This window comes from Haliotis asinina, chromosome 13 (genome assembly GCF_037392515.1).
Source record: "Haliotis asinina isolate JCU_RB_2024 chromosome 13, JCU_Hal_asi_v2, whole genome shotgun sequence".
In the NCBI taxonomy this organism is placed as follows: Eukaryota; Metazoa; Mollusca; class Gastropoda; order Lepetellida; family Haliotidae; genus Haliotis; species Haliotis asinina.
In genome coordinates this window covers 29,195,412-29,223,025 of record NC_090292.1, presented here as the reverse complement: position 1 = coordinate 29,223,025, position 27,614 = coordinate 29,195,412, and the positions used below count along the sequence as shown (strand labels likewise).

The 27,614-nt window shown below is 40.1% G+C and overlaps 1 protein-coding gene across 3 annotated transcripts in view; it reads left to right on the top strand.

Annotated features, from left to right (window-relative positions):
* Positions 1-27,259, top strand: part of LOC137259887 (mothers against decapentaplegic homolog 3-like) — an 85,895-nt gene extending 58,636 nt beyond the window's left edge. The window contains exons 2-10 of one of the 3 annotated variants that reach the window (XR_010954714.1): positions 3,476-3,669; positions 11,898-12,029; positions 14,567-14,626; positions 16,009-16,044; positions 17,029-17,256; positions 18,380-18,517; positions 19,279-19,423; positions 20,085-20,273; positions 20,351-27,259. Coding sequence is in view for 2 of the 3 variants with exons in the window: in XM_067797526.1 (XP_067653627.1) it covers positions 3,476-3,669; positions 11,898-12,029; positions 14,567-14,626; positions 16,009-16,044; positions 17,029-17,256; positions 18,380-18,517; positions 19,279-19,423; positions 20,085-20,208 (1,057 nt within the window). In the remaining variant the exon portion in view is untranslated. Of the gene's footprint in view, positions 1-3,475; positions 3,670-11,897; positions 12,030-14,566; positions 14,627-16,008; positions 16,045-17,028; positions 17,257-18,379; positions 18,518-19,278; positions 19,424-20,084 lie in introns of all 3 variants that reach the window. The other 2 variants (XM_067797527.1, XM_067797526.1) reach the window with 2 other exon arrangements.
* The last annotated feature ends 355 nt before the right edge of the window (positions 27,260-27,614 follow it).

Below are 27,614 nucleotides of genomic sequence, written 5' to 3'. Positions count from 1 at the left end.
CTGCCCACACTTAGCTGTTCATAGCTCATTGTTGTTTTGGCTATGTTAGCTCCCTGCTAAGTTATTCATCATATTTTAAGGTAAGAATTCAGTTCAAGAAATCGTGAAATCAAAATTGGTATTAAGGTATTGATGGGTGTTTATTCAAACTCACCAAAGAGTAAAGAGGAAGAAGAGAATGGCACATTTATAAAATAATTTCAAGATGAAATTAGACACATCAATCATTGTATCAGGAGGCGATGAGAAATCTATGTTTTGAAATTGCCCAAATTTTCAACATAAAAAAAAAAGTCATCTCAATATTGCGAAATAATTCACGTCAATCTCTTTGACACTTAAACCTGATGTCACTACCGGAAGAGTTCGATAATGTGGAGAAATGAAACCATACGTCTGTATTCCGAGACGAGATTCTCCAAGAGTTTTCCAGACATTGCTACGTCGGAGTTTTGACACGACTGTCTGGCCTGGCGGAATATTGATTTCTCAACCTAATGATTACGACATGTACAGCGCCTTCTCTCGTCAATACAAAAACAGACCAGCAAACTTCCACGGAATCGTCTGGTGGTAATGATTTCACTTATTGCTCTTGTGGACAAAAAATCAAATTTGAAATATATTAGCACTGAGAGAAAGAACAAGGAAGTTGGATGTACATAGACCTCTGAGATAAGCACCTGAAATATATTTTCGACATTGTGGTCCATGTATCTGGATCGTCTGGATCAGAATCTAATTTCTAATGTATTTTTCTTGGAATGTACTTAAAGATTTGGGGCTATTTAGGGGAAATTGAGCTTCTTTTTTTCAGTGAATTGTTTGATATTACGAATGTGTTGTGAATATTGGTATTTTATGCAGGTAACTTCGTTATATATGTTAACTTGGGGTTCTAAATAAGTTTTATTCCAATATTGTTTCGTTGATTAAAGTTGTCTAATGCAGGGTTTTACAAGAGGTGCAAATGTGTGTCTGGTACACACAATGGGATGGAACAGACTTGAGTCTGGGAGCCTTGATTGCATCCAGAGGGACATGCGATATTATTCACTGTACCCACAACACATCTATGACATGCTGAGTGTTTGGTTGTTTCTCTTAGGTACATGCATCATTTCACCCATCAGTCCACATGATCAGTGATACATTCTGGGCTCTGAAATGTAATCATAACATATAGTTCTCTAAACAATTACTTCATGGATTGCTCCTTTTGCATGCATAGACTCTTTAAGAAAAAACTGGATTCCGTGGACCATGTTTGTGAGTTGAGGTAAAAATCCTGTGTAGTGTGATTTTTACGTTAATGCTGTACTCGAATACCTGTCATGATTTAGACATTAGTCATTACATGTTTGAGTACCGTATTTCAATCACATTGTGTCCAGTTCCTCCAATTTTTCTGATAATTAAAAAAAAAGTATTAATTCAGGAAAACCTAATGTGTCAGTCCATTAAAATGTTTGAAATGCTTCACTGAAAAATTTATGAGATCTGAATTCATTATGTGATTAATGTCCATATTTCTTTTAATGATAAGTTAGCTAGAGACTGTTACGTCTTATCACTGAAATTGACCGTGTCCTGTTGCTCAATGAATGGTAACCTTCAGAGTAAGTGAGATGGCCAATAATGCACAATGGTTGTCATGGTAACAGATGATCGTCTTGGTCTGACAGCAGTCGTTGGTCTACTGATAGACTGGCCATAGCTGGCATTGCTATGAAAATAATACACTTCAGCACAATGCTAAATATGGTCTTACTCTTAATTCATTTATTTGATCGGATTTTAAATCTCTGATATTAAGGGTACAAACACGTTCAATGTCTTCTTTTCAGTTAATGGTTCATGGTCAGATTGCAAGTTCGTTTTGTTTACAGGAAATGTAGTTTTGTAAAAAAAACTTTTTCTGCTTGTTAAACATAGTGTTTTGATATAAACTGTATGTGTATTGCAAGTACTCTTAACTTTTATATGTAGGATAGATGTAAGTTTTGTTTCTTTCAATGTAGTGTGTCATGTTAATTTTGAAATTCTGAAATATACTCTCAAATTTCAAATACTTTTGTGTTTGCATGCAAAAGTACTTTTAGTATTTTTGATGGCATATTCAGCTTTGTGTTTTGTCAAATTGCGAGTGTTCAGGTTTATTTGCATAAATATAAGTAATATAATAATAATAATAATTACCATACAACATAGGGATGCTAGTGTAGTCTAGTGGTTAAACCATTTGCTCATCACGGCAAAGACCAGGGTTCGATTTCCCACATGGGTACAATGTGTGAAACCCATTTCTGGTGTCCCCCACCATGATATTGCTGGAATGTTGCTAATAGCGGCATAAAACCATACTCACTCACTCATACAGCATATTTTGTATTGTGCTTTCTTTAAGCTATGAAATATCAAACGTTATTATAAGATTACATGTTCTTATCTCAGTGAATACATTTTTTTTTTTTTCAGTTTTGTTATGAGCTTCACGCAGTCTCATTGATGTGAATAAATAAATGGAAACATATACCATTTCAAAAAAACAGATTTATCAAGTGATGACACTGCCTGAGGTGTCTTCTAACACTGTATTTAGTAGACCTGGATACTATTTCCTACATGGATACACCTTTCCCTCCTGTGGTGTCCCCAGTGAATCAGTGTGTTAATTTTCTAATAATTTTTTGATAAACACAACATTCTATGAAATGCGACTTTATTATTTAAGACTCCCTTGTGGTAGTTTTGCTAAATGCACTCACTTACTCACTCACCCACTCACTCACTCACCCACTCACTCACTCACTCACTCACTCACTCACTCACTCAGTTGGCTTCAGCAGGGAACTGAGAATGATTACATTCAATATAATCAGTTGATAATTGGATGATCTTTGTCTGATAAGGTAAAAACATTGCCTTTTGTACAATGCCTTAACAATGTTATGACGTCATAATGCTAGGACTATGCCGCACTGCAAGTCTATAGGTACTACAATGTTGAGAGATGTACATCTTTCATTGAAAACTAATAAAGAATTGTTTATATGATAAATAGAATATCTCACCCTCATGTCTACAGATATCAATCATATTAACACTTGTTGATAAAGGTTAAAAATATCCTCATCAAGCCTTAGTTACTTGTAACTTTATCAACTTGTGTTGGTATAACTGATATGAGAAGACACTAGGGTGAGATTCTCTATATTTCCCTTTGTAACTGGAGAGATTTCCTTTTTTCAGGAGTGAACTGAGACTGATTGTATTCAATATAAGCTGTTCATAGGATGCCCAGTGTTGAATCAGGGAAAACATTACCCTGATTTTTAGGTGCTTGCTTAGTTATCTCCCTTGGTAATTAGAGTGACCTCCCCTGTTTCACCAGAAAAGTTGATGGGATGATACAGCTTTGAGGTGTTTGCACAGCCATATGCCTCAGTAACTAAAGTGATCTCCCTTGTTGCAGGTCTCTCGATGGCCGCCTCCAAGTCTCACACCGCAAGGGTCTGCCGCATGTCATCTACTGCCGCCTGTGGCGCTGGTCAGACCTCAACTCCCACCAAGAGCTGCGAGCCATCGACAAATGCGAGTACGCATTCTTGCTGAAGAAGGACGAAGTATGTGTCAACCCCTACCACTACACAAGGGTTGAACCACCAGGTGAGTTACCCCCCTTGCTCTTGATGGGCGCAAACTCATTTCTTGCTCTCCATTTGTCCCATCCATTTTTGCGCAAGGGACAAGTTGAAGAATCTTTTTTCATCCAACCCAAAATGTTGTGATTATTGTATTGTCGTGACGAGGGGGCATAAATTGTTCACTGGTCATGGGTTGATGAACTCAAAGGGCAAAGGGGACATAAACGAACATTGAGGGCACATCATCCTATGGGCTCATTGAACAACATATTTATCTTACCGAACACCTCAATTTTAATTTTGAATTGTTCGGAGCACTGGTCACAATCTTTTTGTAGCCCTCGCTAGATTTGCCTGAGAAGTAAAATAGATTTAGGTTTTACTCAAATTTCTCAGAATGAACTGAAATCGGCACAAAACTCAAACTGTAGGAAACAGTTTGAGTTTCGTGAACAGATAACTTGATTTGTTTGGGTTTAATATGTCAAAAATGCAGTTGTGTTAAAAATTCAGCTGTTTCAAATTGTGAAACTCAGTTTGATATTTGAATGAAAAGTTTGTTTTGAGAAATTGTGGCCTGGTTTCAATGCCCAATATCAGTATAAATGTGTGAAGCCAATTTCTGATGTCCCTTATCATCATATTGCTGGGTTAATGTTAAAGCAGTGTTAAACCTCACTTACACACTCACTCACTCACACTCAACGCTCTCACTCACTCACACTCTCTCAACACTTACACTCACACACTCACTCAATCACTCTTGTCATTGGTATGTTTCATTCCTTAGTTTCATTACATCAGATTTGAGCATATTTTACAGCCAAAGACTATGGTGTAAATCAAACATAGCTACCTTTGGAACAACACCTGTCAGTGTCACAAACATTTGGGGGGCGTCACAGGTGCTGTCTTTGCTTGAATTTTTTACGCATTTTTATCCTCACTTTGCATGAAATACGTGGCAGGGGATATAGTATTTAGGCTCTGTCTGTCCATATGTACAAATTGGAATATCTTAACCATCAACTAGATTCATTTCATATTTAGTACTTAGATTCAACACAGTGAAAGAAAGGGCCCAGTCAGGTTTAGTGACCTTGACCTTCATTTCAAGGTCACAGCAGACTTTAGCATTTTACCCTTGTGAACAAAATATCTCAATAACCGTTCAGTCAATTTTCTTCATATTCAACTCAATGCTTTATCCAGGAAAGGTGCAATGTGCAGTTTTGGTGACCTGCACATAATTTTCAAGTTCGTGGCAACACTTTGAAGATTTCAGCATGCTGACCTACATGTAAAGATTGTCAGCAAAATATCTCAGTTTACAGTTTACTGGATTTTTTTCATAGACTTTCAAGACGCCCCTTGAATGTTTTGCAATAAGCGATTTCTTTATAACTATTTTTGCATATTTTGTACTCAGTGACATTCAAGATCAAAGTTAGTCTTGAAAATATTTGTTTGTTTGAACAGCTACATATGAAGGTATCAAGAGAGTTGATTGGTCAGGTTTTTGTTGACATTTAACTTCATCTTGAATTACAACCTTTACTTTCATTCCTTGTTAAATATAAAATTTGCGGGGGATTATGTCACCCTAGTGACAATGCTTGATGTTTGAAAAAAAAATGACTTGTTGCAAAAAAATATATAAGTTTGCCTCCTCTGCAAATGTCCTGATGATGTTCCACGTTCGAGTCCATTTCTGGTGTCCCCATGGTGATATTGCTGGTATAAAGCGGTGTTAAACCTCACTCACTCACTCACTCACTCACTCACTCACACACTCTCACTCACACACACACTCACTCACTCACACACTCACTCACTCACTCACTCACTCACTCTGGGGGCAGTACGGTAGCATCTGCTCATCATGCCAAACACACTCTAAAAATACTCGAAATATTCCTGTTCCTTAAATGACACTAAATACTTGAATTCACATATTCACTAGGAAATTCTTTTTAAATTTTTTTATGAATAATTCTTGGATAAAAAATATTGTTTTCTAATAAAATTTCTGTATTTGGTTGTACGGATGCATAACATGAGGCTATTTTAAAAATTATGTTATTCCATTATTCCAGTAAATCTGCTTGAAAAAAGATGAAAAAAAGAAACCCCCAAATTACTGTTTTCAGTTTACAGGTGTGCAAGGCAGTCGGGTATAGATTTCTGAAGAGGTCTGGAAGGAATCAATACTCATTTGATTGGGCCAGTGAGTCCACTTATTTCAGACAGTTGTATTGGCCTTCAGTGCTAGCCCATGGCTGGCCGGGAGAAGAAATCAGCAGCTTCTCTAAATGTCTCTGGTCTTTACCCAGTGGCTGTATTGCAGGGAACATTTGCATTTCAATGTTCCTTTCTTGAAATTGCCAAATACCATGTTGAAATTTTCAGGGTGTGTAAGTCTAATTTCAAGATAGCATGGATAATAAGTTAAAGTTCAACGTATGTAATTTAAAGTTTTCACATGTCTTGACGCTTCAATATACTGCCATGAAATTTCAACTCCATCTTGAAATTTAAAGAAAATAAACCCCAAACACAAATGTACTGATCCAGTGAACAGTGAAGTTGAGTGACAGTCAGGGTGGCCTAGTGGCTACAGTGTTTACTTATCACACTGAAGACCAGTGTTCGATTCCCACATGGGTACAATGTGTGAATGCCATTTCTGGTGCCCCCTGCCATGATGTTGCTGGAAAATTGCTAAGTATAGAAATTGCTGCCATGGTTTTGGTGGACAGTGTAAAGCTAGAATGGGGGCATTTCCCGACCCAGATGGTTTTACATTGTCTACCAAAACCGAGGACAAGTGTTTTCCCTAACATATATACCGTCAATGATGGGTAATTACAATGTAGATGATCATTTAATGAAGCTACATAACAATAACTTAAGCACGATTGAAATCAATTTAATGACAGTAACTATAAATAGATAATTCAACACCGCTTCTTCCATCGGCCGGGTGGCTGTGTGGTAAAGCGTGTTCATACAAATCAGAAAGTTGCAGTTCCAGTCTTGCTTGGGAAAGTATTTGCACTTTGAACTTAATCTTGAACAATATATTTCAATTGATTTCAAACACTCTGATATCATTTGAATGTTGATGTTCATATAGAGTTAGGAAAAGACAGTAATGAAAAGTAAAATCTGGGAAGAGGTCATGCTAACAAAACAAAAACCTCAAATGTGGTTCTTCTAGGAAAACAAGAGATGACTTAATGTATAGCAAGAAGCAGACTTCAGGTTTATATAAGTGGGACCCGTGAAGATCCCGGGATAGAATAGGCCTTCAGCAACCCATGTTTGCCATAAAAGACGACTCACCTTGTCGTAAGAGGCGACTAACGGGATCAGATGGGCAGGCTCGCTGACTTGGTTGACACATGTCATCGGTTCCCAATTGCACAGATCGATGCTCATGTTGTTGATCACTGGATTGTCTGGTCCAGACTCTATTATGTACAGACCGCCGCCATATAGATGGAATATTGCTGAGTACGGCGTAAAACCAAACTCGCTCACTCACCTGTATAAGTGGCACAAAACCATACTCACTTAATCTCCCAGCAAGCACACTGAAAGCTCCCTACAGCATCATCTCAAACTGGAGCTTCAGAGACAAATCCAGTGGACAAGTCAGTGTCATCGGGAGAAGCATATGTCCTTTCTATGTCCTTTCTAGCTTGACCACCGAAAACAGTGTTAGAAAAGGGCATTAGGCATTGTCTGATTGCAGTATTGACTCCAGCCATTATGTAAAGAAGAAAAAATGCCTCCTTGCTTTTGGTAGGAAATGGATTTTCCTGACTCGGAGGGTTTACAGTTGCTACCAAAAGCGAGGAGGAATGTTTTCTCTGACTTTTTAGTCCGTCAGTTCTGGGTAATTAGATGATCATATGTGATTATTAAGTAATGAAGCTACATAACAGTAACTGAAGCATTAGTAAAATCAATTTATTGACAGTAACTAAAGTTGATAATGTTGATTCATAAATTGATCATTCAGTCTTTGTGGGCTAGGTGGCTGTGAGGTAGAGCGTCTGATTAACAGTCTGATAATTGTGGGTTCAGTTCTTCCTAAATAACAATAATTTTACTTGAAATTGCTCTGTGATGATATTTTGCTTTTAGTTTCAAATGCATAATTTGAATGCTGAGGTAAACTCTCACGGATTCCATGTCCCAAGAGTTAGAATTGGTTTGAAAATCAACCGCTTAAAAAGGTAGAAATCGACCAAAAGTAAAACATTCCAGACATACACCTGGGTTTTCCCGAGCGAGGACCCGTGAAGGTCTACCCGGGGTAGAATAGGCCTTCAGCAACCCATGCTTGCCATAAAAGGTGACTATGCTTGTCGTAAGAGGCGACTAACGGGATCGGGTGGTCAGACTAGCTGACTTGGTTGACACATGTCATCGGTTCCCCATTGCGCAGACCGATGCTCATGTTATTGATCACTGGATTGTCTGGTCCAGACTCGATTATTTACAGACCGTCGCCATATAGCTGGAATATTGCTAAGTGCGACGTAAAACTAAACTCGCTCGCTCGCTCACGAGCGAGAATTAACCCAGAAGGGAATAGGCCAATTCAGTTGATCAATTATAGAGGCAGGGAGACCATGGTCTCTATATATTTTATATCTCCACAATATACAAAATATGATCCAATAGTCAGAGTCAAGAACAATGCTAATCAGTCAGGACTTTCCAGTTCTTTTTCTATTTCAAACTTTCAGACATACGAACATGCTGACTCCTGTTTTCATATATTCTCCAGAGACAGAATCATATCTCTAGGCTGGTGCAAATGCCTATATGAAATAATGTTATATTTTTTAATTTTCAAGTGTTTTTCACCCCATCATTTATTTGACAGTGGGCTCAGAAAGCGTTCAGGTTCTACACGAATTACGACATACATCCTTGATACCTCAAGTGTATACATTGCAATTAACTCCACTATACTCTAGATGCATTTATGGTTTGGCACAATAATTTTATTACCTCCCTTTGCTGGCTTCATGTTCTCTCAGTAGCCAATTGGCTATGCCGCCGTTAGAACCAAATGTGCCATTGTTAACAAAGATAGTGGACTAAGCTGCAGAAAGTTGTTTGCAGTATGACTCAGCTTTGGTGAAGTCACATAGATAAATTAGCAGGTTAACAGAAACTTGTATGCAGAAATGTATGCAGTAACTCCTTCTACATCTTTCAGAGTACCTCTGCATGGTTTGTGTTACCACGTTTGATGGGTTAGATATTTAAAAAGCTAAAGTGAGCTGTGATTGATATGTTCAACTTCTCAACATAGACCTGATTGTATGAAAAGCCAGCCCTACATGCCTCCAGGGTATAGTGGAGTCTTATCGGAATTTCCGAGTCCCTTGCTGGGAATCGAACGACGAGATATCGTGGATGGAGATTTCTGATTTTCTTTGCGAGCATCTTTTGAATCTTTTTGATCAGTGTAATGTGCTCAGAGGTAGATGTGAAAGAGGTATACTGTTTTGATCTGGAAGAGAATAGAAGGATCACCTTTACCGTCTGTAGCATGCAGTTTTTTTTAAAAAGTGAACCTGTCTCCCTCCAGCCACAGATCCCAGTTTTAAAACTGTGGGAAAATATCTTCTCTCATCTAGCTCCAAACAGTGTCAGTCTGTCTTCCTCTGCCTTGAGAGGACTGTCCACAAGTTCCTTCCTTGAGGAGTCAGTGTCTTTCTGGTGCTCAAAGGTGGAGCACAGGTCTTCTGGTGCTCAAAAGTAGAGCACAGGTCTTCTGGTGCTCAAAGGTGGAGCACTGGTCTTCTGCTGCTCAAAGGTGGAGCACACATCTTCTGCTGCTCTAAGATGGGGCACAGGTCTTCTGGTGCTTAAAGGTGGAGCACAGTCCTTCTGATCCAAATGGCTGTAGCTGGGTGGAAGAGACAATTATGTGGTTGATGGACTGTGAGACAAGACTAGTTGTCTACAGGATGTTTTCTTCCTGAGGGACAACAATGACTGTGTGTTCTGTTGTTTACTGCAGACAAACTGGACACAGTGTGACATATTCTGACACTCAAAGATTTATAGAGACAAGCTAGTTACAAGGTGACTTATTCTGATTCTCAAAGACTTGTGAAAACAAACTGGCTAGAAGTGACTTAGTCAAGATTTAATCGTCTTGGATTTTTAATTTGCTTTGTATGTTTTATAGAAGAAAATTGAGAGATTTTGCATATGTGCAGAAAAGTTTGGTGGTGGTGTGTGTAGAGCATAGGTCATAGTCTCTTCAGTCTTTGGATGGGTGACTGTGTGTGGCAGCTTCACTTCTCAGAGTTTCTAGGACTTCTCTCCTGCCCCACAACGAAGCATATGTGACACATGTGGTCTCCAACCAAGCACATGAAAATGCTTCTGTTCTCCCAGGAGAAAACGGGTACCTGGTTGGATAAATGTGACTATTAACTTTCAAGTTGATTTTTGTCAGTAATATCTCCATTAACACAACATAATCAAAATGGACGTCACTCTGATGTGGACACAGATTTAAGCGATTTCATTGGACAAGAACTTGCGATTTGTATTAGATATAAGGACAAATCATTTGTCTTTCAACTCAGCTGCTATAAAATAGTCTGTAATTTAAGAAAAAAACTATGATTTCTTCAGGGATCAAAATGACAGAATGAGGCCCAAATCAAAAGCTTTGCAGTCAGCACAGTTAAAAATTCTTTTACCAAACATGATGACTGTCTGACTCACCCTCTTGTTCCCCATTCCAGGTAGCGAAGTGGTCAAATTGGGTTTGATTCTCTGGTTTGGTCTACAAATGCCTACAGTGACAAATAGCTACAGGGAATAATAGCTACAAAAATTGTTGTGACAGCGATACGCTTACCTGCACACACATGGACTGTACCGGTTAGTGTGCACCAATGCCTGTGTATTGGCCACAATTTTCCGAGTCCCGTGCTGGGATTCGAACGACGGACCTTCCGATCCGAAGTCGGACGCCTTGTTAACCCTGTCAGCAAGCTGACAAGGTAAGGATGTCATCTGTGGGATGACTCCACGCCCTGCTACATACTCCCCCGTCAACAGAAGGCACGTCCCGGGCTGCACAGTTGGGTACTGAGGCTTATTTTGTTCATATTTGATATGAACGTGCTCAGCCACACGTTGGGCGCCAATGTAGCGGCCACAAAATTTCCGAGTCCCGTGCTGGGATGCGAACGACGGACCTTCTTTCTGGTCTGAAGTTGGACACCTGGTCCACAAGACCAAAGAGGTTAACCCCGTCAGCAAGCTGACAAGGTCAGGATGTCATTTGTGGGATGACGCCATGCCTTGCTACACCTGCAATGGGATTAAGGGAGTAGAGGACTAGCGCACTTAGCGGAGGCTATACTCTATCTCACACGGTTGAAGTGTATGAGAAAACTGTAAAACCATCGGGGAGCCCCCTCGGGATTTCCCTCCCCGTTCAGTTTTACATTGTCTACCAAAACCGAGAAGTGTTTTCTCTAACATATACGCTGTCAGTGATGGGTAATTACAGTGCAGATGATCATTTAATGAAGTTGCATAACAATAACTGAAACGTGCATAAAATCAATTTAATGACAGTAACTATAAGTAGATGGCCATGCAGTAAAGCATTTGGCTACAAATGTGAGAATTGTGGTTCCAGTCCCGCTACGGAAAACCTTTGTAGTGTGAGTTTAATTTTGAATGATATTTTTCAATTGATTTCAAATGCTCATGTATCATTGGAATGTTGATGCTGATATAAAGTTAGGAAAAGTAAAACCTGGGAAGCTGTCTTACTAATGAAAAGTAAAACCTGGGAAGCTGTCTTACTAATGAAAAGTAAAACCTGGGAAGAGGTCTTCCTAGTGAAAAGTAAAACCTGTCCCTCCAAAACAAAAACCCCAAATGCGGTTATTCTGGGAAAACAAGAGATGACCTAATATATAGTGAGAAGCACACTTTAGGTTTAGGATCAAAATAGGAGATAACAGCCATGGTGCTCAGCACAATCTTCATGAAGCACAGTTATTGGGGAGCACACATTAGTGGATCATACTCATTGTGGAAGACAATAGTTGTCACATGCCACATTTAGGAAAGGAAAGGAAATTCTTAAAACGATTCTCTTTCAGTGAATTGTAATTATTGTGTCCATTATAGTTTGAACTGATATTTATGATGTGCTTGAACTAATATTTGACTATACCATTACAGTGCTGCCCCCTGTACTGGTGCCGCGACACACTGAGATCCCAGAGACCATCCCGAAGCTTGACGACTACGCCACAACTGTCCCTGAAAACACGGATTTCCCCGCTGGCATCAATGAGAACTTCAATATCCCTGGTAGGTCAAGAACCAGTAGAAGGTCAAGGTCATCACTTTTGGCAGACACCCATAATCAACTTGTTTTGGGGTTTTTTCTTTACAGAACGTAATAAACTTCTACAATTTATAAGAATGGCCATCCTTATTCTCCCAATGCACTCAACAGGTCTACCACACAAATGGTGAACAAATCATCAAAACTAAACTCATATACACCAAAACTGAAATCATATCGACCAAAACAGACCAAAAATCACCAGAAACTGCCACAGTATCCTCTAAAACTGAAACAAACCCCCTGTAATGGAAAACTAATTGTTTGAAATGGAAGCGAAACTTGCGTATCAGCTACAACAGCACCCGAGAACGGTCGCCAAGTGCACAAAACGGCAATCACAGCATAAAAAAAACCCCAGCAACCATAGCATCCTGAAATGGCATAAATATTATCAAAGATGGCAGCGAGGGGAGACGAACAGGCTGTAGTCAATAATGTTTTTTGTCATTATGAGTCTAATCTTGAATATTTGACGTCGGGATGTAGCGCATCAACCCCCTATTGTATTGAGCTTCAAATCTATGTTCATACTTCCCAGTGTCAGGCTTGCGATTCTGCACAATTTGGTCCCCCGTTCGGCCGAAACGGTTTTGTACTTTGTCATCGACAATGTGTCATGCTATTGTTTTTCAAGAAAATCAAGAAAATCATTGAAATAGTTTCATCCTAAATCTATTTACTATGAGAACATGACGCTATTTAGAAAGAGAAATGTGGAAAAATTGATAAAGTGTTATCCCAGATATCATATATTACTTATGGAATTAAGCAGTTCTTCTTGATTTTGGTCACTGGGGTAGTCTCATGGTTAAAGTGTCTGCTCATCATACTCGAAGACCTGGGTTCGTTCCCCACATGGGTTTAATGTGTGAAGTCCATTTCTGGTGTGTCCTGCCATGATACTGCTGGAATAATACCATACTCACTCACTCACCCTGTTGGTTTGCTGTTGATAATGAGATCAAATGCAATATTTCAAACATAATGTAGAAATTGTAAACCAAAAGTCACTGTGTTCTGTAATCTGATTGGTTGAAAAACATGATCAAATGGTATTAGATTCCCGGAAACTGCAAGACTATTCACTGTGTATTTACACATAAACAATTGTTTTTTTGTGTCATCGACAGTGGTGACGTCATTCAAATTATATTGTGACGTAACGTTAGAATGACGTCACAAATGAGCAACTCCAGATGCTACCATGGGAACCAGCTGAAACGGCCAGCTGATGACACTTTACTGCTGTACTCATACTCGATGTAAACGAGTGCAGACAGTAAAACCCCTTTGGTTTACTTTTTTTTTTACAATGTCGATAAACATCATGTGTTGGCCAATTTCCGGGTGTTATTGAGTATTTGAATACTTGACGCCGTCAGTTCCAAATTCATTTCCCGTGCTTCAAATACTCAATAACACCCGGAAATTGGCCAACACATGATGTTTATCTCCTAATTGTAACATATTTCACAAGGCATAAGAAATTATTATTTTACTGATCTATGGCCATTTTTGGACAGTGAGCACTGTATCACACTTTATTAATTTGGAGCGCCTGGTGGCTGCAAAAGAGTTGTGTGCTCCCAAGGGAGTTGAGATTGATAATACAATGTCCTGTTGAGATTGACATCCAATACTCGAGGAAAAAACAAAGCATAATATGAAAACATTATAAATAAATATGCAATACCTTTCATAAGAAAAATCAGTGGTGCTGTTTGTAAATTTTGTAAGCGTTCTGACCTTTTATTATGGCAAATACCGTAAGACAATTATTTGTATTGATCTCCTGACTGTGTGTCAAAACAGCTATGTAAACTAGACTGATGAAACGTAATAATATAATTGTTGTTTAATAAAACTAAGGCAAAATAAAAGGTGACTATGCTTGTCGTAAGAGGCAACTAACGGGATCGGGTGGTCAAGCTCACTGAATTGGTTGACACATGTCATCGGTTCCCAATTGCGCATCTCGATGCTCATGTTGTTGATCACTGGACTGTCTGATCCAGACTCAATTATTTACAGACCGCCGCCATATAGCTGGAATATTGCTGAGTGCAGCGCAAAACTAAACTCACTCACTCACTCACTAAGGCAAAATAGAATCATTTATCATCGTGGAGTCAGGTTCTTTTGAACGTATCGGATAGTAATCACTTGTTATGAAAATTGTTAAACAAGTATTTAGAACCACTGACATTATTTCATTGTGCAGTTATTTTTCACTTATCATGAGTAAGGTTCTGTTGAATGTGTCCAATAATGATCGCTGAAGAAAATTTGCTGAGCAAGTATTTATTTTCCTTTTTTGAAACACTGACATTATTGTATGGTCCAACCAATTGCTGATGGTGCAGCGGAACTGGTAAGCCATATTGCACTTGGTGCAGGAACTGGAAAACCCCTAAACTGCACCCTAGTCAATTCTCTAAATGTGAAGGGCCAGTATTATGTCATATGCCTTTTGTAATTTACGTGTATTATTCTGCAGACACGCCGCCATCTGGCTACATGAGCGAGGAAGGTGATACAACGGACAATTCTGGAATGGGTAAGTTCTTCGTCGTAATGGGGTATAGAATACCCGTGAATGTCCCGGGTAGAATAGATCTTCAGCAACTAATGCTTGTTGTGAAAGGCGACTCAGCTTGTCGAAAGAGGCGACTAACGGGATCGGGTGGTCAGACTCACTCACTTGGTTGGCACATGTCATTGGTTCATGATTGCACAGATGGATGTGTGTGCTGTTGATCACTGGATTGTCTGGTCCAGACTCGATTATTTGCAGACAGCCACCACGTAGCTGGAATATTGCTGAGTGCACTCAGTATTGCTCGCTCACTCACTCACTCACCAACTCACTCACCTGTCTTACTGAGGACTGAATAAATGGATTAATTGTTCATCAAACTGCGCTGTCATAATTGTCATACAAAGTCCATGTATTATAACTCACTCACACAAGCATGCTCACACTCTTGCAGTCACCTTCAAAGCGACCTTCGCACAGCAAACTTAAGTTAGACAACACATATTAAAATTGAAATTTTAAAAGTTTTCAAATGTCAAAGAAATGTTATTAAACTTTCATGTCAGGTGAGCAATGCCATTTTGTAGGTCGAATTGACCAGACAGCCAGAACATAATGTGACAGTTTTGTTGACTGTGATTGGTTGTTTCTGATCAACACAAGTTTTTCAACACTTCATGCGTTTGACAACACTGAAAGTTTAGTGAGAATAGGGACCGATCCTATTTCTCAACAACAATTTGACAACTCGGAAATAGGTGCTGGTGGCAAATTGTTTGAATTTTCACACTCCCAAACTCTACAAGTGTTGTCAAACTCTAAAAGTGAAAATAGTAGTTTTTGGTTAGGTTCACTTGTGAAAAAAGGAAACTATTGGTTTGCTTTGCAGAGTTGTGTCCCTTAATGGAGCCAGGATATCTTGTAAACTGTGTGTTTGGGGAAGCATTTCTTTCTTAGATGAAAAGTATCTTGATGTTGGGTTATCCACTGCCAGTAATCAATGGCGCCGCAACTGTCTATGCAGAATTATATCCCATGGCCATAATGGATCTGCTGATCTTTGTATACCTCATAACCCATGAAAGTCCAGGTTAGAATAGGCATTCAGCATAAGTTGTGACTGTGCTTGTTGTAAGAAGCAACTAACGGGATCGGGTGGTCAGACTTGCTGACTTGGTTGACACATGTCATCGGTTCCGAATTGTGCGGATCAATGCCCATGCTGCTGACCACTGGATTATCTGGTCCAGACTCAATGCTTTACAGACCACCGCCATATAGCTAAAATATTCACTTATGTACCTCACTCACTCACTCACTCACGCACTCACTGTATGTTTGTGCACCTCATTCACTCACTTGCTCACTCGTCATTCACTACATCTGGATTCCTGTTGTTTCAGATGGAATTGATGTGTCACCCAGTCCCCCTGCACTACGTAAGTTATCTCTTCCCCTCACATTAATCTATCACGTGACTACCCGATTAGAATTGGTGTATGCCATTCATGCCTGTGTTGGGCGGGCTGACTCCGTTGATGTGTGATGGGTAGGTTCATGATAATGTTTAGAGAATCTCTCCCAAGTGTCTACTGATATCAAATATATCAACATGAGTTGATAAAGTAACGAATATCTGAGGCTTGCCAAGGATAGTTTTACTTTATCAATGCATGTTCATATAATTGATATCAGTAGACACGAGGGTGAGATTCTATTTACTATCCAAAATCATTCTTCATTTAGTATTCAGTGAAAAATATACATCTTGGAACACAGCAGTGGCAGTGCAACGATGTCATAGCATTGTGACGTCATCAAGTTCATGACATCATAGCATTGTCAGGGCATCATGCAAAATCTACTGCAAAAGCGATATCTTCTATTAGATATCATCTGATCTCACAAAAGCGATATCTCCCAGGAGACATGGTCTCATCTCACACTAGCGATGTCTTCTGTGGAACACAGTTTAAATGATAAAGGGCAATATAGGTGTCCTGTAGTATTGAAATGGTTTAGTGTATTGTGTTCAGATAATTACTTCAGAGCCTGGAATGAATTAGTCATCAAGCATATAAAGATGATCAGACACCATATTGGTTAGTGATGTCGTACTTTACAGTAAGACCACTTAGAACCAGTTTACAGTTAGAACCAGGTTCGAACTGGTCTTTCGCAACCAGTCCTTGTTGTAAGGACTGGTTAGACTAACATGATCATGTGGACATGACTGATAAGTGCAATATCAGATACAGTGGCTGTTTGTGGTCCAGGGTAAGCTCTTGGAATTTTTGTGAGTCTCTCTGTCTGCGATATTTCGGGATATCTTCTTCCATTACGTATATTTGTGCATACTTGAGCATTGACTAAAACTTACTGGGGAAAGAAGTTAGTGTATATTTTCTGTTGCTTTTCCTCAGCAGCAGAGAACAACGACCTTCAGCCTGTCACCTACAAAGAGCCTGAGTTCTGGTGCTCCATTGCATACTATGAGTTGAACACCCGCGTCGGAGAGACCTTCCACGCATCGCAGCCCTCGCTAACCGTCGACGGCTTCACAGACCCCTCCAACTCAGAGCGCTTTTGTCTGGGGCTTCTATCAAATGTCAACCGAACACAGCAAGTGGAGATGACAAGACGCCATATTGGTTAGTCATACTTTAAAGCATGGTCTCAAGAGAAATAATATTCTTCCTTCAGTAAGAAGTAAGATTTGGATTCCATAACTCCCCATTGTGTATAATGATGCTCCTTAGGTTGATCACTGGATTGTCTGGTCCACATTCAATTATTTACAGACTGCTGCCACATAGCTGCAGTATTGTTGAGTGCAGCACTACACAATAAGCAAACAAAGTTTTCTTTTGCAGTCTCCTATGCTTCTCTGTTTTGAGTGCTGCATTAAGCAAACCTAATTTTTGCTCAACTGCTTGAGATACTGATTCACTTTTCGATGAAAATATTTTCACTATTTTGTTAGATATAGTACAATATATTGAAAATTTTTGGACATTTTTTGTTTATGGTACCATTTGTACATAAAATGTGCAATGTTTGTAAAAGGTGCAGTGGTCGGTTTGTGTAGACAAGACTGGCCAGTGAAGTGTGGATTGGGCTCTAGGTTGACAATAAGGTTACTAGCCACAGGCAGGCAAGTGGGCAGATGAGGGGGACAGCTTCCAGGTTGACAGAAAGGATCAGGCAGATGGGCTCCAGGTTGACAATAGGGTTATTAGCCACTGTTGGACAGGCAGGCAGACAGCCAGGCGGACGCCAGGTTGACAGAAAGGTTACTAGCCACAGGCAGGCAGATGGGCTCCAGGTTGACAATAGGGTTATTAGCCACTGGTGGACAGGCAGGCGGATGGGCAGGCAGACTCAAGGTTGACAGGAAGGGTACTAGCCGCAGACAGGCAGACAGCCAGGCGGACGCCAGGTTGACAGAAAGGTTATTGACCACTGGCAGGCAGACAGGCAGATGGGCTTCAGGTTGACAGAAAGGTTGCTAGCCACTGGCAGGCAGGCAGGCAGGCAGGAAGGCAGGTAGGCGGGCGGGCAGGCGAGCGGGCAGGCGAGCAGGCTCCAGGTTGACAGATAGGTTACTAGCCACAGGCAAGCAGGGCATAAAGGTGGGGCCGCCAGGCAGGCAGTTACATGAGATTTTGTTTCCATGAAGATGAGATACTATAATTCCAATTACTATCTTCCAAATGCAACGAACTGCTGGTGTCTCACTGTGATTTGCATGAAGCATCATCTGTTTTGTTCCAGGCAAGGGTGTGCGCCTGTACTACATCGGAGGTGAGGTGTTTGCAGAGTGTCTCAGTGAAAATGCTGTCTTTGTACAGAGCCCCAACTGCAACCAGCGCTATGGCTGGCATCCGGCGACTGTCTGCAAGATACCACCAGGTGAGTCAGACAGGTCTGGGTAGGGACTTTTTAGGCATGGAGGGAAAAACCCTGGGTACTTCAATGACATTCAGGCAACGCTGTAGGTCTCCCCTTTGGGACACTGTAGATCTCCACTTTGAGGCACTGTACAGCTCCCCTTTAGAACACTATAGTGCTCGACAATGGGACACTGTAGATCTCCCCTTAAGAACATGGTAGGACACCACAATTGGACACTGAAGGACTCACCTTTGAGACAGTGTACAACTCCTCTTTGGGACACTGTACAAACTCCGCTTTGGGACACTGCACAACTCCACTTTGAGGCACTGTACAACTCCACTTTGGAACACTGTAAGACTCCCCTTTGGGACACTGCACAACTCCACTTTGAGACACTGTAGAACTCTGTTTTGGGACCCATGAAGATCTGAGTTAGAATTGGTCTTCAGCAACCCATGCTTGTTGTAAGAGGTTAGTGATCATACTGTTGATCACTGGATTCACTCACTCATTCACTCTTGCTTCACTCTTGTGTTGGGACACTGTAGAACTCTAATTTGGGACATGGTAGAGCTCCCCTTTGGGACACTGTCAATGTGTCATTTACTTGATGGATCGAGTGAAGTGTTTACTATTTGCTGGTGAATCATGGCCAACTATCATGGATTAAGCCTCATGCATTATTCAACCACTTTTTAGTTTTGTCTGTGCTTGTAACAGCAGACAAACCAAACCTGTGTTTAAAATAACAGACATGATCGATATCTTTGTTCCAGGGTGTAATCTGAAGATCTTCAACAACCAGGAGTTCGCAGCCCTCCTGGCCCAGTCTGTCAACCAAGGGTTCGAATCCGTGTATCAGCTCACACGAATGTGTACCATCAGAATGAGCTTTGTTAAAGGCTGGGGTGCAGAGTATAGGTAATGTCTGTGTACCAGCTCACATGAACGTGCATCATCAGGATGACCTTTGTCAAAGGCTGGGGTGCAGAGTATAGGTACTGTCTGTGTACCAGCTCACACGAATGTGCATCATCAGGATGAACTTTGTCAAAGGCTGGGGTGCAGAGTATAGGTAATGTCTATGCACCGAGTCACATGTGTACCAGCTGATGTTTTATCTCAGCCACCTTTCAGACATCCTACATGAGGGCATACAGTTAAGCCAAATACATGGCAACCTTATTAAAATTAATCACATTGCAGTTTACTGGGCTATGTCTGCAAGCTGCAGACCCGTGAAGATCCAGGGTAGAACTGATCTTCAGCAACCCTTGCTTGTTATAAGAGGCAAGAAATGGTCTCAAGTGCTCTCTGACTTGGTTGATTCATGTCATTGTAACTCAGTTGCATAGGCAGTAGCTCATGATAACAGTCACTGGATTGTCTGGTCCAGACTCGATTATTTACGAACTGTCATCTTCCTGGAATACTGCTGAGTGTGATGTTAAAGAATAACCAAACAAACTTTTCTTTTCATTTTCTTATACTCTGTGAATTTTAAAAGTCCACAATTGTTCAGTAACTTTCCGTACAGCAATTATTTTGCTTATTAAAGCTGAATTTCAACATTTCTTTTCAGACGTCAGACAGTCACCAGCACGCCCTGTTGGATTGAAATCCATCTGAACGGTCCTCTACAGTGGCTTGATCGAGTCCTCACACAAATGGGATCGCCTGGACTCCCTTGTTCCAGCATGTCCTAGATAATCACCTCTAGGGGTCAAGGTCAGGGTCGTTGTTGTGACCTCAGAGGTCAAAGCAAGGTCAAGTGCAGATTTTCACCCAGCTTCTGACCTGTACAGGTCAGGTTGTTGTCATGACCTACAGGGTCAGAGCAAGATCAAGTGCATTTTTTTCCCCCAGCTTTGTGACCTACAGAGGTCAAAACACAGGTCATGACATTGAGAGGTCATATATAATGGCGAAAGTACAACACCACCTCTCCCAAGTGAAGACTATTTCTTGTGAATGCTGCAAACATTCAGTGATTTTTTTGATACCGGTGAAGTGAGACATATTGGTTTATGTGAAGTGGAAAGAAACACGGAGACATGGCTGAGCGACATTTGTACAGAATGATGGAGGGTAGAATGCACACAAGTCATTGAACATTGTTTCATCGTCCCGGCATTGTGTCTCCCTGCCTCAATATACAATTACAAATATGTATCCATCATAGATTTCTAGTACATTATGCAGTATGCCAAAAACTTTCTCGAAATCTATTGATACTGAATCAGTTTCCTTGGATACCACATGCGAGGCTGCTGTTTCCAAGGTAACATGCTTCAGTGAGGTTATATTTCTTTTTCTCTCTTATGACAAGCCTGTGCTCTTTGAACTTCTGATCTCTTAGTGAGTTTCATTAGAAGCTGTCTGTGGACAATTTAGCCAGTTACCTTGGTTATCACCTTATATTCTGTTGCCATGGCTTCAGTGTCACCATGGTTACAAAAGTTTGGATTGCCAGGAAGCTTTCTATAGATTGTCAGGCAGATATTTTTGTTAGCACCACAATAGCTGTTATGTCATATCACAGGGCCACACACAACTAAGACAACCCACAAACATTTTACAAACATATTTTTTCAGGATTTGATGATCCTTTATTGTCTCTCATGCCATGCAAAGCTACAATAAATTCACTGACGATTGATATGTTGAAATATTACAAGCTACATGAGTTCAGGAATATCAAGAATGGAAACAATATGGCAGTTAGCTAGTAAAGGGAAGGTAACTCTTATCCCCAAATTCTAAAATTAGGAATGCTGGAATTACGAATCAGGAAAAATAAGGCAGTGTCCTGCATACCAGTCAGGAACATATTTTTCTTTTCTGGGGACCTATTGAAACCAACTTTAAAGTAAAACTAACGAAATATTTTTGTGTGGTTATATTTAGTTTTGTGTGGTTAGCTTTTTTCACTGTTTGTAGTACATTGTCTTGCCGAGCTTGGTCATATGAAAGACAGTATCAGTCTGGTTGTGTTTGCAGCATGTGGGTTGTGTGAAAAGGAGGAATATGGAATTGAAAGCAAATCTTTGGTCTGTTATTGTAATGTCATAAGTACTGTTTCATGAAGCCAGAGCACTTTACTTTCCAGTCATGAGTTCCGCTTTTTTGGCTCCTACTTTTTTATAAATACAAATGGAACAAAAACAATATTCAGCACCAAACATTGTAATATCGAGAGGCATCTGTGATCACAGTCAGAAGTTAGATTGCTTCATGGAATTTGTGAGTGAGCAATGAGCATACATTACCTTCTCAAGTGTGCTCAGAAGAAGGGTCCCCGGCTGGGAGATTGTTAAAAGCGGCGTAAAAGTCAGTCAGTCAGTCATTTACTCAGTCAGTCATTTAGACTTACCAAAAATGATAAAACATGCAGTCCCTCATTCAGATACATGTTGCCCCGAAATCAATGGCGGGTTGACCATGTTTTTTATCCCTGATAAGGTGTTGGGGTAGCCAAGTGGTTAAAGCGCTCACTCGTCATGCCAGAATCCTGGGTTTGATTCCCCACATGGGTACAATGTGAAGCCCATTTCTGGTGTCCACCATGGTGATATTGCTGGAATATTGCTAACAGCGGTGTAAAACAAACTCACTCATCCCAGACAGGTGGTTGAAGATACAATGTCATTATTACATTAATTATTGATTCCCTTTCATTAAAAACTAATGTTGTTTTCTGTTTTGTCCCCAAATGGACAGTCTGTGAAAATGGAAGTTAAAGTGGCCTGGCCTATTGTAGGAAAGATGCAGTTCTTCTGAGAAAATTCCTCACATGTCGTATGATTTGAACATTGTTGTTAAAGTATTCTATGGAGGTGATACATTGTGTGCTCAAAATTTTAATTTGGTAGCTTGGCTCCTAAACACTAATTTTCTCAACACCCAATCACGATCACTATTATTGAAACATTCATGTACATGTGATTGTGAATAAAATCATTGATTTTAGTCAGTTGCTCAGCAACTAGCATCAAAAATAAAACTGTCCTGATTCATATATTCTAACTGAGTTAGACATAGAACCAATGTTGAAACACTACTTTCACTATTGTTAAATGGAACTTTGTAGGAAATTCCACAGAATTCCGCAGAAGTTGAGAACAACTGACACCAGAAGAATACGATATAGAACAACTTTATGGATAACAGCTTCTTTTATTCATGTGTGCAGCGTGTCGATTTTTGTACCGTTGTTATGTGCTCACGAACAAGATATGTTTTTATGCATAAAGCTTGTTTTATATTGTACTTCCCAACTTCTGACATACCACTCAAAGAAACCTGAATAATATTTTTGCAGATGTGTGTAAGTGATTGAGGAAAGGATTTCTCTAGAAATTATTGCATGAAGGCTAAATCAAAATATTGAGTTATATTTAAAATATTCCTTAATGACAGTGCTTTTAATGTGAATACAAAATAGTCATAAAAAAGGTGTAATGAGAATGAGACAGTGAACATGCATGATTTATGTACATAATTTTTTTTGTAAAGATGAGCAAGATTTCAGTGATGAGGTCATTCGAACAGAAGGTTGATTGAACCAAATTAAGTCCCTTGAACAAATGTCCTTGCACCCTGAACATGAGGAGGTGTAGTGTTCTGTGTATGTATATTAACAATACATGAGTATATTGCTATAAATTGTGTACCAACTATAAGGGCTGGGACAAGTCCACATCTACTACCTTGGTCCGCACCCCCAATTACCTGATCGTTCTCGGGTATGCGACCCCCAGTCACCTGATCTGACTGAAGTACCAGACACCCAATTTGACCCAGGTACCTGATCCCAAATACATGCAATTACTTTTATCAGGCTCAAGTACCTGAGCCCCAATCACCCAGTCTGACCCTGGTATCTGATCCCCAGTCACCTGATCTCACCCAGGTATCCGATCCCCATTTACATGCCCAACCCCAATTACCTGATCAGACTCAGATACCTGCAATTACCTGCACTGACTCAATTACCCTATCCCTGGTTACCTGATCTAACTGAAGTACCCATCCCAAATCACCCAATCTGACCCAGGTGCCCGACATCTAATCACCCAACCTCTAAATGACTCAGTCCTCAGTAGCCCAATCCAACTCTGGTACCTGAACCATATTTACCCAACCTGACCCCCATTTACACAATCTAATGCACCCCCACTCTCCCACCCCACTCACTGGACCCTTATTCATAGCCCTAAATATTCTAAACTTTGAATGTAGACGGTTTGTTGGAGAATGGGCCTATGGGCTTAGAGGGCCATGAATGTTCTGACAATAGCTGGTCTGGTCACACTGAAGTTCTAACAAAGGCTGGTCTTTATCCAGAAAGTATACATGAATGCATGCAGGGGTGGTGGCGTAGCCCAGTTGTTAAAGCTTGCTTGTTACTCTAAACACCCAGGTACAATTCCCACATGGGCAATAGGGCTGCAACGATTCACCCAGACCCCAGTATGATTCGATTTTTGATATTAGACCCTTGATTTGATAATTTTTGCTTCGATTCTCCATACATTTGATTCAGTTCATTGAAAATTGAATAAAAGGTGTCAGATTCGATTTTCAATGAATCAAATCAAATCGTTGAAAGACTTAATGGATACAGTATGTGAAGCCCATCTCTGACGAGCCCCTGCCATGTTATTGCAGGAATATTGCTAAATGCCGAAAGACTAAACTCTGTGTGTCCCAGTGGGTACCCAGATCTATTTAAGACGCACTTAAGGTACCAGTCCCAGTGGGTACCCAGATCTATTTAAGACCCACTTGAGTTACCTGTCCCAGCCCTACCAATTACGGACGAGAAGTTGAATTTTTGAATGTTTATCACCGAGTGCTGCCAGCAGTTACCGTGGTTACTGTGTGGAACGAATGTCGTCTCTGTTTTAATGTGCCATATAAATGTTCTCTCATCCTTGTTGATCAGTTTAGCAAATACAGATAGAACATTCTTAATAAGTGTAGAAATATTTTAGGCAGATGATATTTTGCAATCAAATTTTTATCAACGAATCTCAGTGATATACGTCATGTTTGTGTCATTCAAGTGGTTAAAAATTTGGTGTGAAGATGATCATAGTCGCAATGGATTTGTGGCTCCTTTTAAGTGCACAGGATTGTGTACTGTACATTAGGGGTTGTGACAACAATGTGTATGCACACAAAGTTGACTCGAAGGTTTTTACTCTTGGTCACAGGTGGGCTCGATCTCAGCACCTCAAAGCTTGTGGATCACTCACCTGGCACCTTTAACCGCCCACCGCGGTCCCCATTTGATACTTGATAGTAAGAGGAACCAAAAGAATTAATCGATTCTATGAGGAGGCTGCATTGATCTTACTTACCTTGACAGATTTCTATTTCAGGGTACTGCCACAGTTGTGTTGTGGTTTGAGCATCTACCCAGAGAGTGGAAAGTCCTGGGTTCGATGCAGGGCTCTGTCATACCTAGACACATTTAAATATGGCACCGGTACTTACTGGTCCCTGTCTGGTCTTTTCATTAATCGGTACAAACAATGACTGGATCGTTCAGAGTCAGTATAATGTGTCTTAGTGGGGTATTGAGACTTCCGTGCAGGACGGTGTCCAGCTTAGGCCTGGGCTAGTTCCTGCAGCCAGATGCACGTTGTCTTATGAACAAAATATTCTTAAGTACAGCATTGAAGCCCATTTCACTTCAATTCTTGACTCCTGAAGCAAGACAAAATCAGGAAAGAGACTAAAATATTTCATTTTTTTTTTCAGTGCGTTTTTAGAGCGTACCTATGATGACAAGTCTAAAGTCAGAAACGATAAAAAATCACTTTTTTAAAAATCCCTTGAGTTTTCTATTTGATAGTTTACAGATTCTGTATCCATGTCAACGATCATGGAAACTATGGCCAGATCAATTTTTGTTGCTTGCTTTGCAAATCTGCAGGTTGTATTTTTTCACTGCTCAAAAAATAATATCCTAATTTCAACATAAAGGAGAGCAAGACTTTGACTAATCAAGGCAGTTTGTTGGACACCAAAACACTGGTAGCTGTTCCTAGGTAAGCAGTTTTGTAAACTGTATTTGTGATTAATAACAGTATTTGTGATAGGAATGATTTATGTGGAAATTGCTTTTAGTGGTGAATTTATTTTTGTTATTAATATTATTGTTTTAACTTTTCCCTCGTGTCTGTAGGTTGTCTGAGAACAAAAATCGCCAAAACATGAAATAAAATTGGTCTGGCCTAAAATATTATTTTTTCAATTTTTTTCAAGATCTGTCTTGAAATGTTAAGACTTCAAAGGGTATAGACAAAGGTATAAAGCATAAGAAACAGATCTATCATTTCGAGTGAAAAATGTCAATTTGGCCTTCAAGCGAAAGTCTTGTGATCAGAAAATATTAATATTTTGGGGGGGTCTCACAAAAAATATTTTAAATAATTTTCATGGTTTCTGCATTCTATTATAGAGAGAGACTTGTCATCTTAGGTACTGTAGGGGCGGTGGGGTAGCCTAGTGGTTAAAGCGTTTGCTCGTCACGCCGAAGACCCACATGGGTACAACGTGTGAGCCCCATTTTCTGGTGTCCCCCGCCGTGATATTGCTGGAATATTGCTAAAAGCGGCGTAAAACCAAACTCACTCACTCACTCTTAGGTACTGAAGTTAAAATCAAGTTTGAATCTCAGTGGTCAAAGCGTACCCATGTCTCGATGAACCAAGGTTTGATTCCCCACATGGGTACAATGTGTGAAGGCCAATTCTGGTCCATTTCTAATTGCCAAAATGTTGCTGAGAGCGGTTCCTGATTCCCAATTTACCATGAATTACAGCACCACACTGATTATGCTTCAAGGTTTGTCAGTTGGGTAGCCCAGTGGTTAAGGCGTTCGCTCAACACGCTGAAGACCCTGGTTCGTTCCCCACATGAGTACAATGTGTGAAGCCCAATTCTGACGTCCTCAACCATATTATTGCTGGAATATTGCTGAAAGTGGCATAAAACCCTGCTGACACAGTTATATCAATATTTGAAGCAGACACCAAATTTTTAACCCCTTAATTATATGTATGTGATCATCAGGGTCTGACAAATGATCAGTAGTGTGTCCAACTGCATGCATTGAGATTAAGGTAGTTCAATCTTTGACATTTTGCTCAAACTTCCAAGTGTTTGAGGATGTGTTTTGTACAATTTGCAGATGATGAAAATGAAAGTAAGACAGACAATTTTGTATTCTGTTTCTATGATTACTTGAGATATTAGGTCAGGCCTACCAAAGAAAAGTATGCAGAAAGTATGCAGACTATGCAGAAAGATGCCGAAAAGCCCACATTAAACCTGGAAATAGCAACATACACAAATTACCACGTAATGAAATACTTGTAAGAAGGAAAGTAACTTTCTTCAGACAGAAATGGCAACATTCAGTGAAAAATTCCTCTTTCATGTGTGCAGGAGCAAAATCAAAGTTGCAGGATTTGTTTTTTTATGCAGTTTCTCAGGAATTTTAAGTTGCTCTATTTACTTTTTTCAATCGTGAGATTTTATGTTTGTGTTGCCATTTCCATGATTTATGTTGGTTTTTCTGCTCAAAGGGAAAGTTTTCTTGAGTATGCCTGACGTTGATTTATCTCAATGGCATCTTGTTACTGATGACAAGACAGTGAAAGCTTATGACCGATTTCTTTTTTGGCATGTGTGCTTTACTTGTCTTAGCCTGTGCTTCAAATGTGAAATAAACAAATTTACCAAGATTTCTGTAGTTTGTGATGTTTTGAGTCAGGGTCAGAAAAAGATTTGTGGCAGACCAAGAATCATGTAGACGAAATTCCAAGCCAACCACCGGTCACGAGAGGCAAGTTGTTTGTTGAGTTCAGTAGTACCACATTGCTCAAGATAAAAGTTGATTAACAAACTATCTTTAAAATTTTGACAGTTCACTCTTTGTTAAGTGTCGGGAGTACATGAAGCCAACAAACTCGTTAATTCATTTACCTGTGCCGTGCTGTCACCATCCTTTCTTTCACCCCTACGGTCATGTGGCAGTTTCGTTGACTGCAATTGGTTGGTTCTAATCAACATGACTTTGACAACATTTCACACATTG